At 34.2% G+C, this 23226-nt stretch overlaps 4 protein-coding genes across 5 annotated transcripts in view; 1 reads left to right on the top strand and 3 right to left on the bottom strand.

Moving 5' to 3' along the window:
- Positions 1-67: 67 nt before the first annotated feature.
- dmc1 (DNA meiotic recombinase 1) lies at positions 68-5995 on the bottom strand. 2 transcript variants are annotated; one of them, XM_073917650.1, is made up of 15 exons: positions 5796-5995; positions 5579-5686; positions 5282-5339; positions 4528-4572; positions 4305-4451; positions 4114-4196; positions 3744-3796; positions 3587-3628; positions 3423-3495; positions 3223-3314; positions 3012-3085; positions 1289-1403; positions 1084-1144; positions 899-1015; positions 72-387 (listed from the first exon to the last, which is right to left on the bottom strand). In XM_073917650.1, exons 3-15 carry the CDS (start codon positions 5336-5338, stop codon positions 318-320), a joined length of 1029 nt encoding a protein of 342 aa, XP_073773751.1. In that variant the 5' UTR covers position 5339; positions 5579-5686; positions 5796-5995; the 3' UTR covers positions 72-317.
- A 2497-nt stretch (positions 5996-8492) lies between these two features.
- Positions 8493-13220, bottom strand: tomm22 (translocase of outer mitochondrial membrane 22 homolog (yeast)). The gene is given in 4 exon segments (NM_001001724.2): positions 8493-9262; positions 11011-11128; positions 11228-11346; positions 12966-13220. Coding segments are annotated over 4 exon segments (405 nt in total). The 5' UTR covers positions 13059-13220; the 3' UTR covers positions 8493-9187.
- A 1883-nt stretch (positions 13221-15103) lies between these two features.
- maff (v-maf avian musculoaponeurotic fibrosarcoma oncogene homolog F) lies at positions 15104-20977 on the top strand. Its single transcript, NM_200336.1, is given in 3 exon segments — positions 15104-15266; positions 18014-18075; positions 19728-20977. Coding segments are annotated over 2 exon segments (477 nt in total). The 5' UTR covers positions 15104-15266; positions 18014-18039; the 3' UTR covers positions 20169-20977.
- A 565-nt stretch (positions 20978-21542) lies between these two features.
- Positions 21543-23226, bottom strand: part of tmem184ba (transmembrane protein 184ba) — a 20507-nt gene continuing 18823 nt past the window's right edge. Inside the window, 1 exon segment of the mRNA NM_001017718.2 lies at positions 21543-23226. This exon segment is cut by the window's right edge and continues 604 nt beyond it. The gene's annotated coding sequence lies outside the window, so the exon portion shown is untranslated.

Raw genomic sequence — 23226 nt, 5'->3', positions numbered from 1 at the left:
CAAATTAAGGCTGATGTGGTGAAATTACAAGTGCTTTGCATATAATAATAATAACAGACATATGAAATAGCTTGTATTTTAACCATTTTAATGTAATTGTATTTACAATATAACTTGACTTGTATAAATATATCACAAACTATTACAATTAGACCAAGTGAAAACATAAATGTGCATTGTATTAATTTTATGCAGAGATACAGGTGTATGATAAATTAAATAATAAATAAATAGGTACAGCGGATTTGAGTTTTCACCTGAACAGATTCCAGCAAGAACAAACTGGCGACATTTTATAACACTCTTTCTGTGCAGTTTTAGTCTTTTGCGTCTGTTATTCCTCCAGCCGTAATGGCAAAAGTAGCTTCGTTTTCTGGCATGTGTGGGCTGTGGAAAAGCAAAGGATTTCTTTATAATGCAAACATGCAAAGTGAATGATAACCACATCAATCTAAATATACAAATAAATTAAACTAGAAATGTGAAAATGTTTCACTTATGAATTCTGTTTTTTTAATTCAGAAATATAGTACAATGTATTATAGTAAGTGAATAAGGTTCCAATTTTTAATAAGGTTCACTTCTGTTTGAAAACATTAGTTAAGTAAAATTCAAAATGTAATTGTTTTCTCAAACCTTTTTTCAGCTCACAATTGACAATCTTTTTCTACAAATTGTGTAAACAGTTAGAATGGTCATTTAATAATCACCTTTTTAATTAGGCTTCTAAGAAACAGGCTTCTATACACATTGCACTGACTGATGCTAAATGATAAAACCTTATTCTAAGCCTAAGGTAAGGCCAGTTTATTTATATATCACATTTCATACACAATAGTAATTCGAAATGTGTTCAATAAACTCTGTATAGAAAATGTAGAGAAAATCCTTAAATTACCTGTCAAATATCTTGGCAATTCTCAGTTCAGCACGGCCTTTCCTCAGGCTGATGCGTGTGGTAGAGGCGTGTGCCAGTATGTGTCCTCCAATGGGCTTTTTAGGATCTGCTTGAAATCTAAGATCATAATAATTCATTTAACATTCATCAACATCTCTTTTTTCTTATTTGTTCCCCCTACTTACGTCATTCCAGCTCCTGGGTCTGCAGTCATCTGGTTTGTGACAAACACGGCAACATTGTATTCTATATCCCACAAAAAGGTTTATATTTTTATTAATAAAGTGGTGGTGAGAAAACTGAATTTAAGCTTACTTCAGCGGAGAGAAGACTGACTGCCATCATGTTATACTAGTACTGCTATTCTCAAATATGATGATTTCTACAAACCTTCAGAAATCTTCTGCAGTCTAGAGAGCATTTGTGCAAGCTTCTGCTGTCTCTCTGCCAATTCTCCTCTTCCAGAGAAGTCAACCCGGAACAGAGCCATTATTGAGTCTATTATCTGTGGGAAATTAAATGTTGATGGTCACAAGAATGAAGTGCCAGCATTAAATTATTTTTAAGATTTATATTTTATGTTTTCAAATATTTCCTGAGTGTTCTTTAATGAAAAGATTTTTACAAACATTTTTAAACATACATTTTAATAACTAGTTTGTAGTAACTTTTTTGTCCTCGCGATGATGACAGTACATAATATTTAACTAGTTTTTTTGCAAGAGGCTAGTATTCTGCTTAAAGTGCCATTTAAAACCACATGGTGGTTTCGTCTGTACTCAATTGGAAAAAATCGAAATAATATATATAGTCATTCATTCATTTTCTTTTCGGCTTAGTCCCTTTATTAATCTGGAGTCGCCACAGCGGAATGAACCGCCAGATTATCCAGCATATGTTTTACGCAGCAGATGTCCTTCTAGCTGCAACTTATTACTGGGAAACACCAACACACACACTCATTTACACTTATACACTACGGCCAATCTTAGCTTACCCAATTCACCTATAGTGCATGACTTTGGACTGTGGGGGAAACCAAAGCACCCAGAAGAAACCCCACGTAAACACGGGGAGAACATGCAAACTCTACACAGAAATGCCAACTGACTCAGCTGAGGCTCAAACCAGCAACTTTCTTGCTGTGAGGCGACAGCACTACCCACTGCTCCACCGCGTCGCCCCATATTATAATATATATATATTAGGTACACCTCCCAACTGCTCATTAATGCAAATTTCTAATCAGCCAATCACCTGTCAGCAACTCAATGCATTTAAGCATGTAGGCATGGTCAAGACGATCTGCTGCAGTTCAAACAGAGCATCAGAATGGGGAAGAAGGGTACTTTTAGTGACTGAATGTAGCATGGATGTTAGTGCCAGATGGGCTGGTCTGAGTATTTATTTGTATATAGTCTGAGGAATATTTCCAGTATCATGTTGAATCTATACCACAAAAGATCAAGGCAATTCTGAGGGCAAAAGGGGGTCCAACCTGGTACTAGTAAGGTTTTAAGTGGCCGGTGAGTGTGTGTGTGTGTGTGTGTGTATGTGTGTATGTATTTTACAGGACTAATAATTTAATAATTTCACCTTCAATTATACATGCAGCATCACCTTTTTTCTCACAGTCCACAACAATTTATTAAAGGATTCAGTCTCTAAACACTGTGTTATCTGCTCTGATTTGCCAGAAAGTGCACTCTGCTGTGACTGGTCAACAGCTTACATAGAAAAGTAAATTCTCATTACCATAAATGCTATAAACTACTATTTGTGACAAATTTGTTTAAGTTTTGCAAGAGGTAAAACTGTAATAATTGACCAGCTTGAATTATTTTTTTACAAACGAACAATAGCTGCCATTCATGAAACTTCTCAATAATTTGTGTGTTAAATGGAATTTTCAGGAATCTATATTCCAGGTGAGCAATTTATGTGTACCAACTAACAATTTTAAAAATACAATCAGTTTCATTAATCCAAAAACAGCTCTTTTAGCTTTTTTACACTTAACTATAATAAATGTTTAATAAACTTTAAGTAAAAGCTCTACCTAAAAAGTTACCTCAGAAGATTTACACATTCTTCCATCTCTTACCAGACTCACCAAAAGCTTGAAGACACCACCTTCTTCATGAAACTTGGCTGCAACAAAATCTAGCAGTTCCATCTGATGCTCACCTCAAAAATTAAAAATAGAGACAGATTTGTAACAAAACACACAACACACATTTTGTGGCTCCTCTTTGTCTAGCCAAATAGATTCTCAAGTAAAATGACACACAAAAACTAAACAAAGAAGTAGCAGCTATTCTTACTGGTATACGCACGTGCATAAAGCACATTGTCCAGAACAGCTTCATGATCCACATTGAATCTGTCAGCGATGTCCTTCAGCCTCTCAGGCCGACTGATGTTCACAATTATTAAGGTAAAAAGTTCAGAATGACTTCTCCATATGAAATGGATTTAGTAAAATGAATCACTCACACACAGCAAGCAAATGCACAAATGATACAAGGTGTTTTCGGTATCAATGAAGATGACCTTTCCTCCTGTGTACCCAAATTCCCCAGGAAGCTGAGCAGTAACTGAAGGGAAAAAAGAAAACAAAATGATGTGAATGGTCTAAAAATGAGAATTAAATTCCGCATTTAACATTTACACAAGATTCATTCTTACCACACAGAGTATGTGAGAGCTGAGTCTTTCCAGTTCTGAATTCTAAATGAGGCATGGGAAACAATTCACAAAGACAAAAACATATCATTTTGGCAGAAGTGATGTACGGAAAATGCCTAACATATCATTATGGTTTCAAATCAAAACATCACCCTACCACCAAAAGCCTCGGTGATGGCCATACTCTCCACACCTCCTCCAAGGAGTTTGCTAAAGTAAATATGAATAAACCGTTTCTCCTTTCATGTCAACAATGTAAGACTTTCATCGGAAAACATATATAAAACAACATGTTACTGCTTGTACACTGAAAACCTTAATAAGTTGACTGAACTAAATGAATAAAGTAAACTCTTTGCCTCAGTTTATTGGAGTAAATGAGTCCTCCAAAACTTACATATTTCAGTTTATTTACCTTGCCAGTTTTGTAGATTATACTTAAATTGTTCAGTTCACCACACAAAAACAAATTCTAGCCACAAATAAAATTTGGTGTCTAAAAATGTAAGACCTATAAAGCTTCTTACTCAAACTCCAAACTGCCAGTTGTGATGTGAAACACTTGCTTTCTCTTGATGCAGTATTCAGATGCTGTCTGGAATCCGCATGTCTGCATGAATGAACAGAACATATTACATTTACAACCTCCTTGATCGATGAGTAGTTACAAAATACAGCAAAAAATATATAAATCATGTCAACCAACACATCAAATTACCAGCAACTTTCCAGCGGCTTCTTTAATTTTGTCCACTTTAGCTTCAGAAAGTCCCTTTATGTTACAGAGAGCACGGCGTGTGGTCATCTGGATGCCTTTCACCGTACAAATCCCTACAGACTTCAGTTTCTTTATGTCGGCCACGTTCTTCAGAAAGATCATTATGGGTGAGAACCACTTTCATGATCATTTCATAACTTCATAATAACAACATTTTACTTACAATGCCATGCTTCTGCAAGAGCTCAATGTCTTGAAAAAAGGATTCCTGGAAGAGATTTGATAGCAAATGTTCATCACATTACATAGAAACAACAAATAAATAAAAAACAAGTGGGGATTTTCAGATTTAAGTTGAGAAACTGTAGGTTAAAAAATCATGTGCTTGTCAGTTTTGAGAATTTGGGGTTTTCATAAAGTGTTTATCAGTCTTATGTAAAGATAACAGCCAAAATACAATGTGAGTGTTTCTTTTATCACACATTTTTTTTTCATTGGGCAGTGGATTTCAATTTCAATATTGTCAATCAAAATGAGTTTTCCTCTTCTGTACTGTGCCATAAATCTCCACTTTAGCAGCATTCATTTTAACCAACTTTAGTTTTATTCATATCTTTAATCTGAAGGTTTTAACAGATCGATGTGCTCATAATTAGCCTGATTATAAACAGTATTTTATTCTACAATACTTTATTGTTGTTACTGGTTACAGTCTTTTTCTGAATTATGAAGTAAAAAAAGAGATACCTCTAATATGTATTAATAACGACTATTCCATTTAATGTTTAGGCTGTGTTAGAACTGTACACCACTTTACTGTACAGTTGTATTTTATGGTTTTGACATGAGTGTTTTGCTTTATGCACCATTATGATGTTATATTTTTTATAAACACAAGACCTAACACGGTTAAATAAAAAAGCATGTTTTTGCACGATTGAATGGGCTGTGGCTGCCTGAAAATGAATGTAAATCACCTCATCATCTTGGTATCCCGACTCCTCTTCCAAAGTTTGTTCCTCCAAAACTTTCATACTTTGAATGAGACAAAAAGAACGTTTAAGTTATAATAAAATACCTGTGATTTGGCATGCTATTAACCACGTAATTTGGTAACAAGTTTACCATAAATCATTTAAAACTTGCGGCTAAACCGGCTAATTTACATGTACGTTTTGTTGAAGCGCTGTGATAAAAAAATGTGTCTTGTTCCTTGTCATAACGTTGTTAATTAATTATTTTTAATTTTTTTTAGAACAGAAATTACATTTTACCTGTCGTTTATTCCTGAGAAGAAGCTGAAAGAAATTTCGCGCCACAATCGTATGTTGACACTTTGGCTCGGCGTGCACGCGCATCAGTCCCGCGCCCAAGCAAGCTTGCTACATAAAAAAATGTATAATAAATAAATAAATAAATAAATAAATAAATGTCGTTTTAAACTGCTTTTTACACTGTTGTTGTTAAATTGTTAAAATATCTCTGTTTTACCTTTAATGACAAAAATTGACCAAAAACATACAAACTAATTTTTTAGGTTTATTGTTACAGATAAAATGTTACATTTTAATTTGAAACTTGTTTAGGAAAGATTTTATTTCAAAGGTAGGTGATAATTAAACAAACACAACTATAAGCATGAAAATTAAATAAAGGTATGATGACGAATACTTCAGCTTTGCAGCATGTGTGTATTTTTTAGCACTTAAATTATACATAAAGAGGAAATAATCACAACACCAGACACAATAAAGTACATTGTTGAATAAATATATTTTTATTGTTTTCTCATTGTGTTCCATCCTTCTCCATCTCCTCTTCCTCTTTTTTCCTTCTCCCTTTCCTTCAATCCTTTTTCTATTTAAACTTCTCCTCCTCCTTAATCTTGTCATCCACCTCCTCCTTATCCATCGTCTCTTCTTTTTTCCTTTTCTGTCCTTCAATCATTCTTGTCTTTAATCTTCTCCTCGTTAATCGCCATCCACTTCCTCCTTCTCCATCATTCTCCTCCATCTTCTCTTCATCTTTTTCCTTCACCCTCTCCTTCAATCATTCTTCTCTTTAATCTTCTCCTCCTACTTAATCTTGTCATCCACCTCCTCCTTTTCTATCATTGCCTTCTCTATCTTCCCCCTTTTTTCTTCTCCCTTTCCCTCCATTCATTTTCTTTTTAATCTTCTTCTCCTTCTTAATCTTATCTTCCACCTACTCCTTCTCAATTATTGTATCCTCCATCTCGTCCTCCTCTTTCTTCCTTCTTGTCCTCCACCTTAATTTTGTCCACTTCCTTCTTCCCCACTGGATCTCCACAGGATGAATCAGGTTGCTGCAGCTTGAGGTCTCCTTCCAGCACAAACCAATCCACTACTACAAACCCACAGTGCTTTGCAGTGCCGCACAGCTTTATATAAAGATTGGAATAATTTATAATTAATTGTTATACTGTAAAATTTTTTTTTAAGAAAAATGACTAAGAAAATGTCAGCTGGATAAACTATTTTGAATGCAACAAAAGCTTTTTTATTTGTGAGTCTTAAAAAAATATTTATTCGAAATGTATATATTTGGTGGCAAAGGACTCAAAAAAGGTTTTGGGAAACTCAAACAACAAGAACTGAAATTTATTTACTTCATAAATAAATTTTAAACAAAATATTAAGACAAATATGTACAGTTGAAGTATTTATTAAACCCCCTGAATTAAAAGACCCCCTGGTTATTTTTCCCCCAATTTGTTTAATATAGAGAAGATTCTTTCAGCAGATTTCTAAACATAATAGTTTTAATAATTCATTTCTAATAACTGATTTATTTTATCTTTGCCATGATGGCAGTAAATATTATTTGACTAAATATTTTCAGGACACTTCTAAAGGCTTAACTAGGTTAATTAGGTTAACTAGACAGGTTAGGGTAATTAGGAAAGTTATTTTATAATGATGGTTTGATCTGTAGACTAGAAAAAAATATAGCTTAAAGGGGCTAATACTTTTGACCTTATGGTTTTAATTACTAAACCCTAAAACTGTTTTTATTCTAGCCAAAATAAAACAAATAAGACTTTTTACAGAAGAAAGAAATGCTATCAGACCTACTGTGAAAATTTCTTTGCTCTGTTAAACATCATTTGGGAAATATTTAGGGAATTTCTGACTTTAACTGTAGTTTGCAATACTTAGGCTACTACTGCATATTGCACATATCAGCAGGTTCTTTTTGCACCGTTCCCGCATGTCTGCAACTCCTGCTGCATCACATCAGGTTATCAGCAGTCAGTCACAGAAACAGAGATATTTGGTCATTTGATGAGTCACACACAAATTCTGATTCAGTTTGCAGTACACACACATACATGCACATTTAACTGTTTTTGCATGGGCAGCAAATGTAAGTTAGCCATTACTGTACATGATAAATCAGATTTAACATCCACAAACCAGAACTCCTGTTGTGTTTAAAGCACCCTTATATATAGTTGTACTGTCATCGTGCAGCTATTGTGAATCTAGTAGATATGAATTACGTTTTCCTTTCTGTTCTTTATTTTAAACATGCACTGTTTTGAAAATGTTTTAAACTTGTTAAACTCATTCTTGAGGTGCAGTTGATCACAGAGTTGAAACAGATCTTTTAATCACAGTTTCTCTGCAAATCCTGTTCTGTGAACATGTTTATAAGCACTACTATGGAGACATGTTAATGTGCTACTGTCAGTCAATTCGGTGGTTTGGTAAAACCACATTCCTATGTCACGTTCCTATTTTAAAGTCAGAAAAAAAAATATCTTGTTGCATTTATATCACTCTGATGTGAACGTGAACACACTATACCTACACAGAGTTATGCCCAAACAGCATCCAAATGTTGATTTTGCACCATAGGTGCCCTCTTAATTGCAGTTGTTAAAGTACGCTTTCTATTACGTTCTGGCATCTTTTTAGCTTACTTCAATTAACAAAAATAAATATGTCTTTAGTTAATAATCTAATCGTTCTGAATTTTTATACGATTTTAGTTGCAAATATTTTTATGTTAGACTGAAGTCAAATCTGCTTTTTGGATCAAAGCAATAATGGAGGGTCTGCCTTGAAATGTTTCATCTTACATTACTTAGTGAGACATGTTTCACCAGTGTAAATAATACAGTTTAGTCACTATGCAATGTAAATTACAGAGAAAAGACAACAATGGAGAAGGACTGGTTTTTATTCCTGTAATGTGGAGAAAAATGGATCACTGACTACTGAATGTAGTTTTTTCTCAAACATTTCACAATGGTTCTGCACACTGTATGGCTTTTGTCTGAGGAATAACATTGCAGAAGCTTTACATGCATGTTATACATGTAAAAGACACTGTTGGTAGTGAATATCTTCTGAAAGTTTAAACATTTCTGAATCATAAACAAGAAACAACCGTAATCTGCAGACGAGAAAATTTCACAATCAACATCGGCCTTGTGTGCCCTCATAAATATTACAGATCTTTCAACCACAGTTATAGATTCTCTACAATGTCAGTGCTGATCTGGCATTCCAATGGCCAACAATGCACCGTAAACACCCTCTTAGAAACATAATAAACCTACAAGTCAAAATATTCCCAGACAGCTGCTATAGTCTCTCACTCACAGACATGTTATGAAATAGCTATAATAAAAAAGTAAAAGGTCATAGCTTGGATGTCAGTCTATGCAGAATGTTTTTAGTGAGAAAGGCAGAGAGAGAGGGAAGTCATTAAGATCATTCTCCATTAAACGCTATACAGGGTAATGGCTTCTTGATTTTGGCCAACCGCAGCATCTTGTTTTGTGCAGCTCCTGCTCCCTCTCTCTTTCCCCTTCTTCTTCTACTACAACTCACGGATGTTATATTATATATAAATCACAGCTTCCCTGGAGCAGGAGGCATCATTCCTGACATTCCTCCAGACATGCCAGCATTTGGACCCAACAAAATCTAGAAAAAGCAGAAAGAAAAGAAATGAGAAAGGCATTCATTCACTTTTCAACCAAAACAAGATACTTTTAGCAGTGATTGTTCTATTTTAAGCCATGAACAAAACCAACCAGCTACAAAATAAAAGTTAAATTAAAATGTACAAGAATGTGTTAAAGGGATGCAACAATGAAAAGTCTGTCATCATTAACTCGCCCTTTACTTGTTCCAAACCTGTTTGATTATCTCTCCTCTGTTATATATTAAGATAAGAAATACCGAATTTTGATGTATTAAAGAAAACTGAAAACTGTCAACCATTGACTTCCATAGTATTTTTATTTCTACTATGGAGGTCAATGGTTACCTGGTTTCAGCTTTCTTCAAAATATCTTCTGTTGTGTTTAACATAGTTAAGAAACGTATAAAGGATGAGAAGCACACGAGGGCGAGTACAAATTAGTACATTTTCAATGACTTAAGTAAAAAAATGAAGCTTTTTAAATGACACAATCACATTTTAAAACAACGAAAATATCAGACTTTGAAGTTGTAGGTTTAATCTAGAAGTTGAAGGGTTTATATAAAGAAACAATATATTTCAAATTATACATATATTTAAGTATTTTGAGACCACAGGGAGACTTTGCTTTGAATCTTTGCTCATTGCTATTTTCTGATTGATGGGATTTTCTGCACAGCATTGTGGGGAATGTAGTTTTTCAGCACAAATTAATTGTTGGACGAATACAAACAAACAGGATAATCAAAAAAGCATACACATTAACAACTTCTGAGATCACAACATGTGTGCCTTTAAAATGTTTGTCAGTAAGTGTTAAAAAGTCCATTTTTTTAAATAAAGAAAATTAGTTTGCTCAGACTCCATATAACTCTTTCATTACAAGTTTTGGTGATTACATATTATATATATTATTTGCATGATGCTATCAGCATATTATAACAGCTTGTCACCCAGTGATAAGCACAGTGATTTGACATAATTAATGTTAAAGTGAGCAGCGTTCGTCTGACAGGTTCATTTGCGTTAGCCCAATGGATATTGGATAAGACGAAATGACCAAGCATCCAGCCACAAATACACAATCTCAAGAAACTCCAAGTGATTTTAGAAGAGAGAAGCTAAAGACCTACAAGTCTATGGATGACAGTTTTGTTCTGCGTGGTCATGTGCAAGAAATAATGCTACATGATTACCAGATTCAACACTATGTAGTGCTAAAAACCGAAGTTCTGCCCAGCCAAAGACAAGGAAAGAAGACAGAATTGTACAAGGACTGGCTTATCATCAACAAGTAAAACTACTGCATTCTGACATGCAGCGGACTTCACCTGTACGACAGAGTATGTGAACTTACACTTTCACGTTTCATTCTTAGCATTCAGTGTTCGCTATTTAATTAACCATATGTAACTGTTTTTGCTGAACTCATTGCTGCAATCAAAAATGAGTAATGTTTATGATTCAGCATAGCGTGAACTTACCTGATATGAAATAAAAACTGCAGAGTCGAGCATTTTTAATAAGGTCCTCAGCTCTTCTGATGGCTGTTAGCCAAAGATGTCTGCGGTTGGCATTAAAAGTAGTGTGGTGTACGATAAAATTTAAGTTTTCTATTTTTGGCCGAATTTGGCATCCAACCGCACAAGACAACATGTTTACTGTTGCATCCGGTCTCTTTTTGCAACTGGGAACCCGCATGACGTCATGTGTGACATAGGTTGGCAATTCGTCTATAGTTACTCACCTGTCTCTGCTGTTGTATCTGCTGCTGTTCCAGCTGTAACCTCTCAGTTTCAAAGACAACCGGCAGAACCAGAATCATAAAGGAAGTAGTACCAACCCATAGAGCTGCACGGGAGAAACTATAAAACGTACAGTGAGAAAAATGATGTAGCCTATAAAGATGATTTACAGTGTTAAAAATAATGGTTTAAGGTTAAGACCAATTACCATCAACACACCTGTAAAGTTTTTTGGCTGCAGACAGCGAACAGTGTGCGGAAACTTCAGCTGCCGATCGCACTGAGTCTGGAAACATCTCTGTGAGTCCCCACAACCTCTCCAACATAGTTTCATCCAGCTGGAGAAAAAGAAATGTAGAAAAATCACATTAGAAAATATTAAAGCCCTAATAAAGTCTTAATCTAATTAGGATGTAGTGAGGGGTAAAGTGAAATGAATGTGAAAACTAAAACATTGTGTAAATATATACCTGGTTTGATAAAAGGTTTATATAAACCGATAAAAAGGAGAGCATAATTAATTATAAATATTAAGTCAAAAATAAGACAATTTAGTTTTCACATATTAAAAATAGGCATTTTTAAATATATTTTAGTATTAAAATTACATTTAATTCATAGAAGCAGGCAGCCAAATATTTTGATTTTGTTTTATAAACTTACTTTTACCCTTATAAGTTAGAAACAAACTAAATAGTTCACAATTATTCAATTATGTTCTATATTTATTCAGCATTACATATATGCCTGTATAAAATGAAACAACATTTATTCTCACCAGTAACCAAATAAATAAATATAAAATACATGTTATTTTATTACAATTACAAAAAGTATAATCAATGTATTTTCCTTCATCATTAAAACTGAATTACACATAATACACAATAACTTTCAGGGGACCTACATTTAAGGCTTACACTTCTATCACTTTGATGCTAAAAAACTTATTTTCGACTCTGACAAATGTACAGAAAAACTATCAGGCCCGTAGCCAGCCTATTGAGCGAGGTGGTTTTATTTTTCTCTAAAAGAGGAGCTTTTTGCAGTTATTCTCCTCAATTTCTATAAAAATTATGAGGTTCAAATACTGCATTTTAGTGACATTTTAAGCACAATGCACTTTGCTGCATTGGCTTGTCACATTGTGATCATAACCACACTTTTTGATGCAACAAAAATATTTTCTACAGTTTTGTCAGAGCTTACCATACTATTTTACCACAAAGCGTTAATTTAGAAATGTGCAACTAGCCTGTTTATTGAGCGTCTAAAAGTTATTACAGTTTTATAAATAATGTTATGAGATTAAAATTTTAAATTACGAATTTTGAATACTTTTGAAAGTATGAAAAAGTACTTTTTTTAAAATACAAGATTATCATCATGCATCATAAAAAAACTTATTAGGAATCTGTTCAAACTTTTAAAAAAAACGTTTTGAAAACTTTAGGTACATAAGAAATTGTCAGCTCATTTTTTAGTCAGATTTATTTATTTTTTTTTTTTTATTAAAAGCCTTCTTCTATCGATTGTTTTCACAATTTATGTTGGCATACTGTCAAAAATGGGACAAATTAGCTCATATGGGGGACAAATTCTGGACCTTTTCAGTGGGGGTTTTTCGAACCCCCAGAAATCCCCCTGGCTACGGGCCTGACAATATATATATATATATATATATATATATATATATATATATATATATATATATATATATATTTGAAATAAATTACATAATTATATGTGCTTCCACTTGTGCAGGAACAACCCTTGAAGTAAATGATGTGCTACAAATACGTTACTAAAAGAGCTTAAGCCTCTTGATTTCGTGTCAAGTACGGTCGGTTACATAGCTATATTTAACCAATGCTAACACCAATATAATTTTGTTTCATTCCCATTCATCCTGCCTTTATAATTATAATCATGTCAAATTCCAGAATGAGTCTAATACCTCCTCGTCTTCATCGTCTCCCTCAATCTCGTCTTCGGGCGGTCGCGTCTCCACACGGCCTGAGTCTGGAGAAAGCTCCTGGATCGTAGCCATTTATAAATATGACACTTTCAACTTTAAGCTTTAAATTATAATTGTGTAAAGACCACGGTGGTGTTTCACAGCTTCGCTATGATTTAGACCCAGGCAGCACGCATTGAAACCTGAGGTCACTTCGGTTACATGCGAGACGGATGTACTTCCCCGGTTCCTTGTAAGGAAGCACCACGATATGTTACGACACCTGTCGGCATGGAGGTATTACGGCAGCTCATAATAGAGAAAAAACAGTCCCTGTTTGGTAGTAAATAGTCGACGATGAAATAATGGAAGATTGCTCCTCACTATGACACAATTCCCCGTGGGTTTTAAGTTATTCATCTGAAGGGAAGGAGGAACCCAGATCACGTCAGTTCACCCTTAAAAAAGAGAAATATGCCTACTGAGGGGATTTCAGACACCAGCAACTTTGTGAGAAAAAAATAATACGCTGTGACATAATAAAGACAATTAGTAAATATAAATGGATATTACAATCATGAATGAATAGCAAAGCAATAAAACACTTGTATTTGATTTTATATTATTTACAGTTTTATAATGTGAGTCTGAATCAGTGGATTAGTTAAATAAGGATGTGTTTCTGCTGAGCACAAATACAGATCATCAGTGTTGGCTAAAGTTATTTATTACAATCTTAAGTCTCTTTTTTAAAAATATAGCTAATTGTGCTACGAATTAACTTTTAAGGAAAAGTAATACATAGAGTGTATGTATTAAGATAAGGCTTAGATTGTAATATAGGCTATTCCTTTTTTACATAACACTGTAGATATATGTGTTATAATCATGATACACTCCAAATATAAATATATTCTAAAGTAGAGTTTGCAGTAATGCAATAGAAGATACATGGTTTCTAAAGAACCTTTAAATGCCCTGTTCTTACATTGTGTTCTTTGTGTGAAAAAAAGAAGTTGTATTCATTATTAAGAAACGTTTTTAATATCTATAAGGTTCCTGAAAACAATAATATCAATAGATAACCAATATCTTTAGAAGAGAAGTCTTTCATTAATATTAAAATATTATTTGTAGGCTGTAGTTTTATCAATTGTTTTAGATATGCTTTCTTTTATAGCTTAGATATCATTCTTCAAAATCAATGAAATGCGTCTTTTAAACATTTTAAATAAAATTTTTAAAATGATTTTAAAACTCAAGTATGGGAAAAATAACTTGCATAAAATATGTTTAAGATACAAACACATCACCAGTTAAAAGTTTGGAAATATTACAATATTTGTAATGCTTTTGAAAGAGGCATTAAAAGAGTTCACAAGACTGCATTTGATCAAGATAATTGTAACATTTTGAAATATATCTTCAATGTAGAATATCCTTTTTTTCATTGTGAATATATTTATTTATCAACAACACTTAATATCAAAAATGACAATGAAAACATTTATTTTACAAATGTTTTAAATGAGTGGACTGGAGAGCAGCTCATTGGAAAGCCCAGCAAGAAGGTCGCTGGCTCAATCGATTGGTTATAATTTCTTCGTTTTAGTAAAAAAAAAAAAAAAAAAACTACATTATCAACTTTTCTTAGACTTTAAATATAAATGTTGCTGAACTTAAAGGACTACTAGATCACCCAAAGATGAACATTTTTAACTATTTACTCACTATTAGCAAATAGTGTTCAAACTCTTTATGATTTTCTTCTGTTGAACACAAAGGATGATAATTTGAAGAAAGCTGGGGAATTGTAACCATCGTCTTCTATAGTTGGAAAAACAAATACTATGAAGGTCAATTATTACAAGCTTTTTTAGTTTTCATCAAAATATAATCTTTTGTGTTCAATAGAGTAAATGAACTAATAAAGGTTTGAAACAAGTAAAAGGGTGAGTAAATGATGACAGAAATGTCATTTTTGGGTGAACTATCCCTTTAAACGGGTTAATAAAAAAGAAGTTTCACAAGGTTGTTGACTGGTATTTTTGTGTGCTGAGGGCCCGCCCTCATTCTTAAAGCCTTGAGTCATCGTGTGTGTGTTTTTTATGAATGAAAGGATCCAGCCCGCTGATGGTGGACTGATTCCGGGAAAAAAGGCGTTTAGCTCTCCATTCCGTCCAAACACGGCCGTGCTGCGATAACGCGTGTCAGACGAAACACCGGACCAGCGCTGAGAATCGTTAACTGACCCATATTCACCTTCGTGCGAGGTCAGCAAAGACGAGAAATCAACAACAGGCAAGAATTTCTGTTTTTTCTCCTTGTGTCGACATTTGTTTACACTAAGGAAGCGGAGGGGTGTTAGCCTGCAATAGTACATGCCGTCAGTGTTTGTTTTTAACGTTATATACGATATCGATAACGTTATTGTTTAGCTTACATGTTGAAGTTAGATGTTTATTTTACACATTTTAAACAGTACAAGTATTTCCGAGCGCGTTTAGCCTGTTTTTAACCACGATGTCAGTTGTAGCAACAAGCTAACACGCAACGATAATAAGGAAATAACGTTAGCTGCTTAGATGTCGGTTGAAATCGTTAAAATATAAATTTCTTTCAACAAAGCTGCATGTGTTATATTCAGAAACTTAGCAAAACATCTAAACATGTATATTGTTTTCGACGAGAAACGACTAGTCAGCAAGGTTTCAGTTAGCATTATCTTATGTAATAAACGAATTGTTACGTCGTTACAATTCATTAATGAGTTCTCAATATATTTACTACTTTTAAATACTATATTAACTCGTCATTGTATAGCTAAATGTTTAATATAAAGCATATACTTATTTAAGGTATGACGACAGCTCATGACTGTGTTATTGTATATTAAATTGTATCCTGGGGTTTATGTAAGCTACTATATGTAAGTAACATTATCTTCTGTGTATTAAGCAACTGGGGATTTTATAAATGATGTCTAAGACGAAATGTTATGGGAAAGTGCGGAGCTGTTGTGAGGACAGGAATGGAGGACTTGTGCTGAATCACTGTGACTCTGTGGAAAAGCTCCGCTCGCGGATGATGATGATAATAGTGATGATGATGATGATGAAAGTCGCGCTTCCCACACATGACGGGAAACTCCTGGTCAGCAGCCTTCAGTTCTCCAGCTGGACTTTGACCACATGATTCAGTCTCAAGAAAAAAGCGCTACTGTTTGTATACGGGAAGCTTTAGTTTAGAGGAATAAAAATATGTTAGGGCGGTTTAAGGTTTTAAAGATGGAGTTCACCACCCACGTTATACACACGCATTGTGTCCGTTTATAAGCAGATAGTTCCCGTCTTGTGGTTTCACTGGGCAGTTAACTGTGCTAACATAGACATATATTAGCAGTTATGACGTCATACACTTGTCTGTGTCCACCAATATGGAGTTTTATAAAAGACTGAAGCCAATAGTGATACAAAGGTTGTGGAGTCCCATTATAAAACTGATTTCAATTATGGAAACATCAGTTTGAATCTACTAATATTGTTGTTGGCTGATGCTGATATTGAGGACGATACACCTGTTTTTGTCAGAAACAATATGGATTTTGGAATGTCTAATGTCATTATTGAGAGCAAGGTGGTAAAAGTAATGAAAACCCCTGGTCAGGTTGATCGATGTGATTTCTTGTTTTTGGTGGCTGGTGCAGATATTAAGAGCATAATACACATGTTTGTACTAAAATGGAAGAAGCCATTATAAAACCAACATACATGATACACTTGTTCAGGTTGATGGATGTGATATATATGGGTGGCTGATGCCAATATTGAGAGCATGCTACTCTAGTCTTGTTTGGGTCAACGCTCCTAAAAATAAAGGTTTTGTTCACATTGATGCCATAGAGCAGAGATGCCCTAAGTACGGCTAGCGGGCCAAAGTTTTCCCATGGTAACCTTTTATTTGTCCCTCAATCCCATCTGAGAAGAGATTTAGACTGATAGGAAGGTTGGGGTGAATGCCTTTAACAGAGCTTGTCATTTCTAATTTGACCTAACCTTTTGTTTGTTTGTTTAATTGTTGAGCTACAAAAAAGACAAATGAAACGAAATGTTTCAGTTAAATGTTGTGCATGAATCAGATGCTTAAATATTTCAATACTGTCACTCAAATATAGAGTGCGATGCACAAGACTCCATTGTGTTATACATGTGTTTGTTAATGTTTTTATTGAAACAGGTTCATTATAAAATGGAATTTTATTTTATTATTAATACGATAAAAGTATTTATTCTATTTATTTTTTTAAATTAATACATTAGGAAATTATCATTGTGGCTTTAATGGTACTATATATTTACCTTTGGCTCACCACCCTCAATCAAGTTTGGTTTTTGGCCCTTCATAAACAAAATTTTGGGCACCCCTACCATAGAAGAACCATTTTTGGTTCTCCAAAAACCATTTCAGCAAGCAGCTCTTAAAAGAACCATTTTCTTCTTACTATTAAAAAAAAAAAAAAAAAAAAAACTTCTGTTAAACAATTCTGTGAAATGTAAATAAATACATCGACCAATTTTTTATTACTAATAATTATTAATGAATAAATACTTACAAAGCTAGAAATAAGTGAAAAACATATGTCAGTGCAAAAAAAATTAACCTGACAGAAAAACAATCTTTAAAATACATTTATATTTCAGACAGAAAGTTTTTATTCTGTAATCCTGAAAAAGACCGATGTATTGGACACTATTAAATCATCATATCTCTGAGTATCTTGCAAAGCCAACCACTTTTGTTTTAAAGTAACATTTTTACCCTTTAATTTCAGGGTTTAAAGCTTCTAACAAAACAAGCATCTTAAATTTAATTAATGAACATTTTCCTAAAAGATCTGGGCTGCCAATGTTCTTGTTTTAGATGCGTGTTATAAAAGCGAGGCATTCGTGACTTGCGACAATGTGAATCTAGCCACTTCATTGTGCAAAGCGCAACAGCAGCCTTTGGCATTTTCACCTGATCTTAATCTGCTTATTTGGTATTTACAGGTTTCAGGGACACATAAAACCAGACAATGACTTCAGACGGCAGAGCTAGTAAAGCCCTCAAGGTAAAGATCATTTTAATGAACTCGCTTTTATGAACTTTCATATCCACTTTAAAAGATGTCATTTTTACCACAAATAGTCAAAAACTGAATAATGTGCATTGTTTTATTCACTTAATTTACTTTAAACGAGCTGTCAAATATATATATAGCTTTGTGGTAAAAACAAAAGTGAAAACACTGCATGTGAATTTCTTTCATTTTTGTTACCAGTAATGTACGTGGGCATTTTTGTATTTCATTCATGTTGTTATTTATTGCATTATTTTAGTGCTGTGTGTTACGCTGATGATGTTGTCATTGTATGTTTGACCGATTCATCTTGTAGCTTTCCCTTTGACCACCTTTATTATCATGACTGTTATCAGTAGATTAGAAGGTTAAAAGCATTAACCTTTTATCATTTGATGATTTATACAGTTAAAATATCACATCTAGTAATTCCCAAAACTTTTAAAATGTTTTTATTTTTTTAAATAAATTTTTGCTGACAGCCATAGCTGACATTTTTCAGGAAAACTTGTCAAAATGGGTTGAAAATTTGAATTTAATAATTTTACAAAGCAGTCATAAATTAAATTTTGTCATCATTTACTCACCCTTCACTTGACACAAACTTATTTGAGCTTTTTTTCCCCCTTTTGAACAGATCTTTTAAAAAAATGTTTAAAACCGGTAACCATTGTCTTCCATAGTATTTGTTTTTTAAAATATCTTTATTTGTGTTTAACAGAAAAATGAAATAAATAGTTGAAACTAGAGCTGCAAAATATATAATTTCAGCATCAAAATCGCAATGTGCACATCCACAAACTCGCATCGCAAAGAGATGCAATGTCCAGGCTGAATTATAGATGACCAGGAGAGAATTGTATTTAATTACTGTATTTATATAGAAAATGTGCAAAAACATTTATTACTTAGAATTTTAGTCTTGTTTTCAGTCCAAATATCTAGATTTCAAAGTGAAAACAAGATTATTTCACTTACCCCGCAGGCAGATCATTTCCTTAAAACAAGCACAAAACTCTTACTTTTCTCTTACTTCTTCTGGCGGTGAACACTAAACAGTATTTTAACTTGGATTCTTAATATTTTTACTTGGTTTATTAATAGTAATATTTTAACAAAGATTTTTAAAAATATATATTTGGACTAGAAACAAGACAAAATAAAGTAAGAAAATAGTTTTTGTTTTGCTTTGTGATTCTGTACTATGAGACTCCCCAGTAAATGGTCAAATAGAGCTATTCAATCCATCTTGTGAAACTGTATTATTATCGCATTATTTATTGCAGAAAAAATTTAATATTGCAGTATCAGATTTTTCCAATATTGTGCAGCACTAGTTACAACTGCTTGAGTAAATAGTCAGTCAATTTAGATTTTTGGGTCAACCATCCTTTAAATATTTTGTATTATTTTATGTAAGTGGATCAAAAATGTTTTTTAAAATTGTCCTTAACCAAGAATGGGTGTTGTTTAATGCTTTTTAGGACAACTTCAATGAAAGTTTAAATGTTGACTACCGTCGTTCGATTCTAAAAACGAAAAAAGGATGAAAACATTTGTACTGGATATTTTTTGTAGCATTCTAAAACATCCCTTCTAAACTTGTTTCTGCTATAAAACACTTTTCTTGTCCGGTATTTCAGGTGAAAAGGGAATGCGGAGAGAACATCCCCGTGCTGAGCGACAGCGAGCTCATGTCTCTGTCAGTACGTGAACTCAACATGCACTTACGTGGTTTGTCTCGCGAGGAGGTACAGAAGCTGAAGCAGAGGCGGCGCACGCTAAAGAACCGCGGCTACGCTGCCAGCTGCCGGGTGAAGCGCGTGTCCCAGCGCGAGGCTCTGGAGCAGCAGAAGAAGGAGCTCCAGCAGGAGGTAGAACGGCTCGGGGCAGAGAACGCCGGCATGCGGCGTGAGCTGGAAGGCTTGGGAGCCCGTCTCGCCGCCCTTCAGCGGTTCGCCAGAGGTCTGGAGTCTGGAGGTGGCAGTTTACTGGCAACAACACCCCGTCTGAACACAGCCTCCGTCATCACCATAGTCAAGACCCCACAGCAGGTGCACAATCCTAGAGAAGGAGCATCCTAGAACATCGCCTCACACACACATATATTAGGTACACAGTATGATCGCACAGACAGACAGGACCATGTATACTCGCATATACAGGAAGTACAAATTGGGAAAGACAGACTCGCTTATATGTATACAAGTCGTATATTATGTCCAAGAATATTCTCAGTACTGTTGTTGTGGCCTCAAATATAATGACAAGTGTATTCATCTGCACAAAAAAGCTATAGGTAATAATAGCGTTATGCTATTTATTCTGCGCATTATTACTGTGGTGACACGTGATCAATAATAGTCGTAAAACTTGTCTTTTTTAATGAGGGACCAACAACATTTCAGAAGCTGTTTCTCTTTTTTTTGCTGGATTATCTCTGTGATTTATGGGAGTAGAAAGTGCAGATCTGTCGATACATGCAATTGATATATTTTAATGTTTGTATTAATAGGACAAATGTTCCAACAGCAGACGTGAAAGCTATTCTATTTGTGTTTGAAACAAAGGTAATTTGTGCTGTGATTGGTCTGAATACTACTTCTAGTTTGGGGTTATTCTTTAATTGTTGTGTTTTGTTTGTTTGTTTGTTTTGTTTTTTTGTCATGTGTTGGTAGGTTCGTAATGGTAAGTTATACAGCCCCGTTATTTGTAATAAGGTTCAGTATGTGTGAGGGTCACATTTGTACTAATATTAGAGCGACTTGTTTGTAGTGGTATTTTTGTATTTAAAACCAAGACCATATATGAATATATATATATATTATTTGCTATTTATGATCGAAAAAAAAATGTATCTGAATATTTTGGAAAGCTGGAATATAACAAAAAAGGAAAAGAGAAAGGAAGGGGAATCTGAGGATGATGTGAAAATGGAGGAGAAAGAGGAAGAAGAGCTGACAGAAGGAGAAGTGAGCATTGGCGGTTCATATGAGATGGAAAAAAGGAGGATAAGAAAGTGATAGAAGGAAAGTGAAAGGTAAAAATGATATCACATGTACGTAATATTTAACCCGTGGTCGTCAAGATGAACCTTGACAACTACAAGCCTGGTTTTCTCCAGTAAATGGGGTAATACTGTATGATCAGGTAATGATCGGCCATGTTAAACGTGGTGATTTTCTAATTGCGTGTAGTTAGCGATGATGTCATGATCAGTACTGAGAATCTAACCTGGTAATATCACACCCGTGACACTTGTGCTTCAGAACAATGTGCTGAATGTTTTGTAAGAGCGCAAAAAAAACAACAACAAAAAACAATGTTTGTATTTATTATCTGTATTTTTCTATGGTAAATTCATTGTCTATTTTATATCATTTAATTAAAATAAATGTTGTATATATTGTACATAGAATTACACGTGTTCATTGAGTAAAAAACTATCACAAATATATACAGACCAAAACTTCTTTATTGTTTCCTAAGTCAGAGGGGGGAAATCTTTGACATAATAATACACAACGCTCTGTTTAAAACAGCAAGACACATACAAATAAAGTCATAGTGTTTGTTTCCACAAAATATATATTCTTGTCAAATAGAAACAGCACTTCCTATGTTATGAAACCACTCTCTGAATAACATACGGTGCAACAGTACAGAAATAGCTTGCCAAAATATTAAGTATTTCCTCTAAATAAGCAAAACTGCTTAGTGCAAGTTTACATCTATATTATTGAATGAGATCATCTCCTCATACATGGCAAAAACACTCATGTAAGAACTAGAAGCAGGTACCACTCATACTCATACTTGGTTCCAGCTGCAGTGTGTTTATACTGGCCGCTATTGTACCAATAAAAGTGTAGGACAGTTAATCAGTAACTCCAAAGATGCTATCAAACCAATCACAACCACTTCAAGCTTGGTCATCAAGGGCCTAGTGCTTTCTGAAGACGTAAAGCGCAATGGCGGATTCTTTTGAAGAATGGGAGAGACTTTGGTGTGGCTCTCTAAAGTTCAGTGATAACAGGCGTGTCTCATAAAGATAAAGATGTGAAAGGTGAGATATGACTCCCTCTTGTGGCCTATCTGGAAACAATGAAGGAATAGTTTCCTTGAAAATTAAATAATATGTTACAAAATGAAATTCTGTCATCGTCTTCAAGAGACGGGTCACCTGAATATGAAAATACACTGTTTATTTACTCAACTACAGGCCATTAAGATGAAGATAAACTTTTCCTAAGTAAATTTAACATGATACCATGCGGATATAAATCAAATTTTAATGGCTACTGACACACACACAAAAAAAAGAGACATTTAAAGGCAAAACAAAATGAATCATCATGGCTTCTGATGATATACTTAAGTATTAAGCAGTAAAACATTTAGTTTGCGCAACATAATGAGGTTTGTTTGCCTAGGAGTTAAATAATAATAAAGTAAATAATGTATTTTCTTGCACAGAATAATTGTTTCACTTCAGAAAACCTCAACACATGACCATGAGGCATCACTACATTTAGTTTTACTTATAAATGTTTTTTTTTCTTTACTTTTAAAGTGTCAGCACGGCTTTGACTTGCATTTGATGAATCACAATCTAAACTCTTCCTTTTCTCCTGTGTGCCACTGAAAAAAAAAAACAAAAACACTGAAATATTGGATGGCCTGACAATGACTCAATTAAAAGCATATTTTTATTATTGGGTAAAACCAACACCATAGGTGATGACAGGGTTGAATAAATTATCATTTAACATCATTATTGAATAAATCATTTTCAAAAAACCAAACAGCATCCAGATACTGACTGAAATGAGGTCTGCAGTGGTCCAGGAAGATCACACTATCACCAGAGCTTAAACTAATCTCCACCAGACCAGTAATGCTCCAACTGCAGCCTTCTAATCCAGACTGCGTTAATCTCCAATCTTATCGTAGACCATCAAGCTCTCCCTGTCCCTGGATTCATCCGTCAAAACAACAAAGTGTGTGTTTAAACAGCTGGTACTCGCTCTGTCGTCACTGCACTCTCTCATTCAAAACCAAACCTGCCCTTTAAATCACTGGGGTAAGCTATAAACACTGTCCAAACACAAGCAAAGGTGCACTTGAACTTGTAAATCTGAA

Source organism: Danio rerio, chromosome 12, assembly GCF_049306965.1.
Source record: "Danio rerio strain Tuebingen ecotype United States chromosome 12, GRCz12tu, whole genome shotgun sequence".
Taxonomy (NCBI): domain Eukaryota; kingdom Metazoa; phylum Chordata; class Actinopteri; order Cypriniformes; family Danionidae; genus Danio; species Danio rerio.
This window is presented reverse-complemented; position numbering and strand designations above follow the sequence as displayed.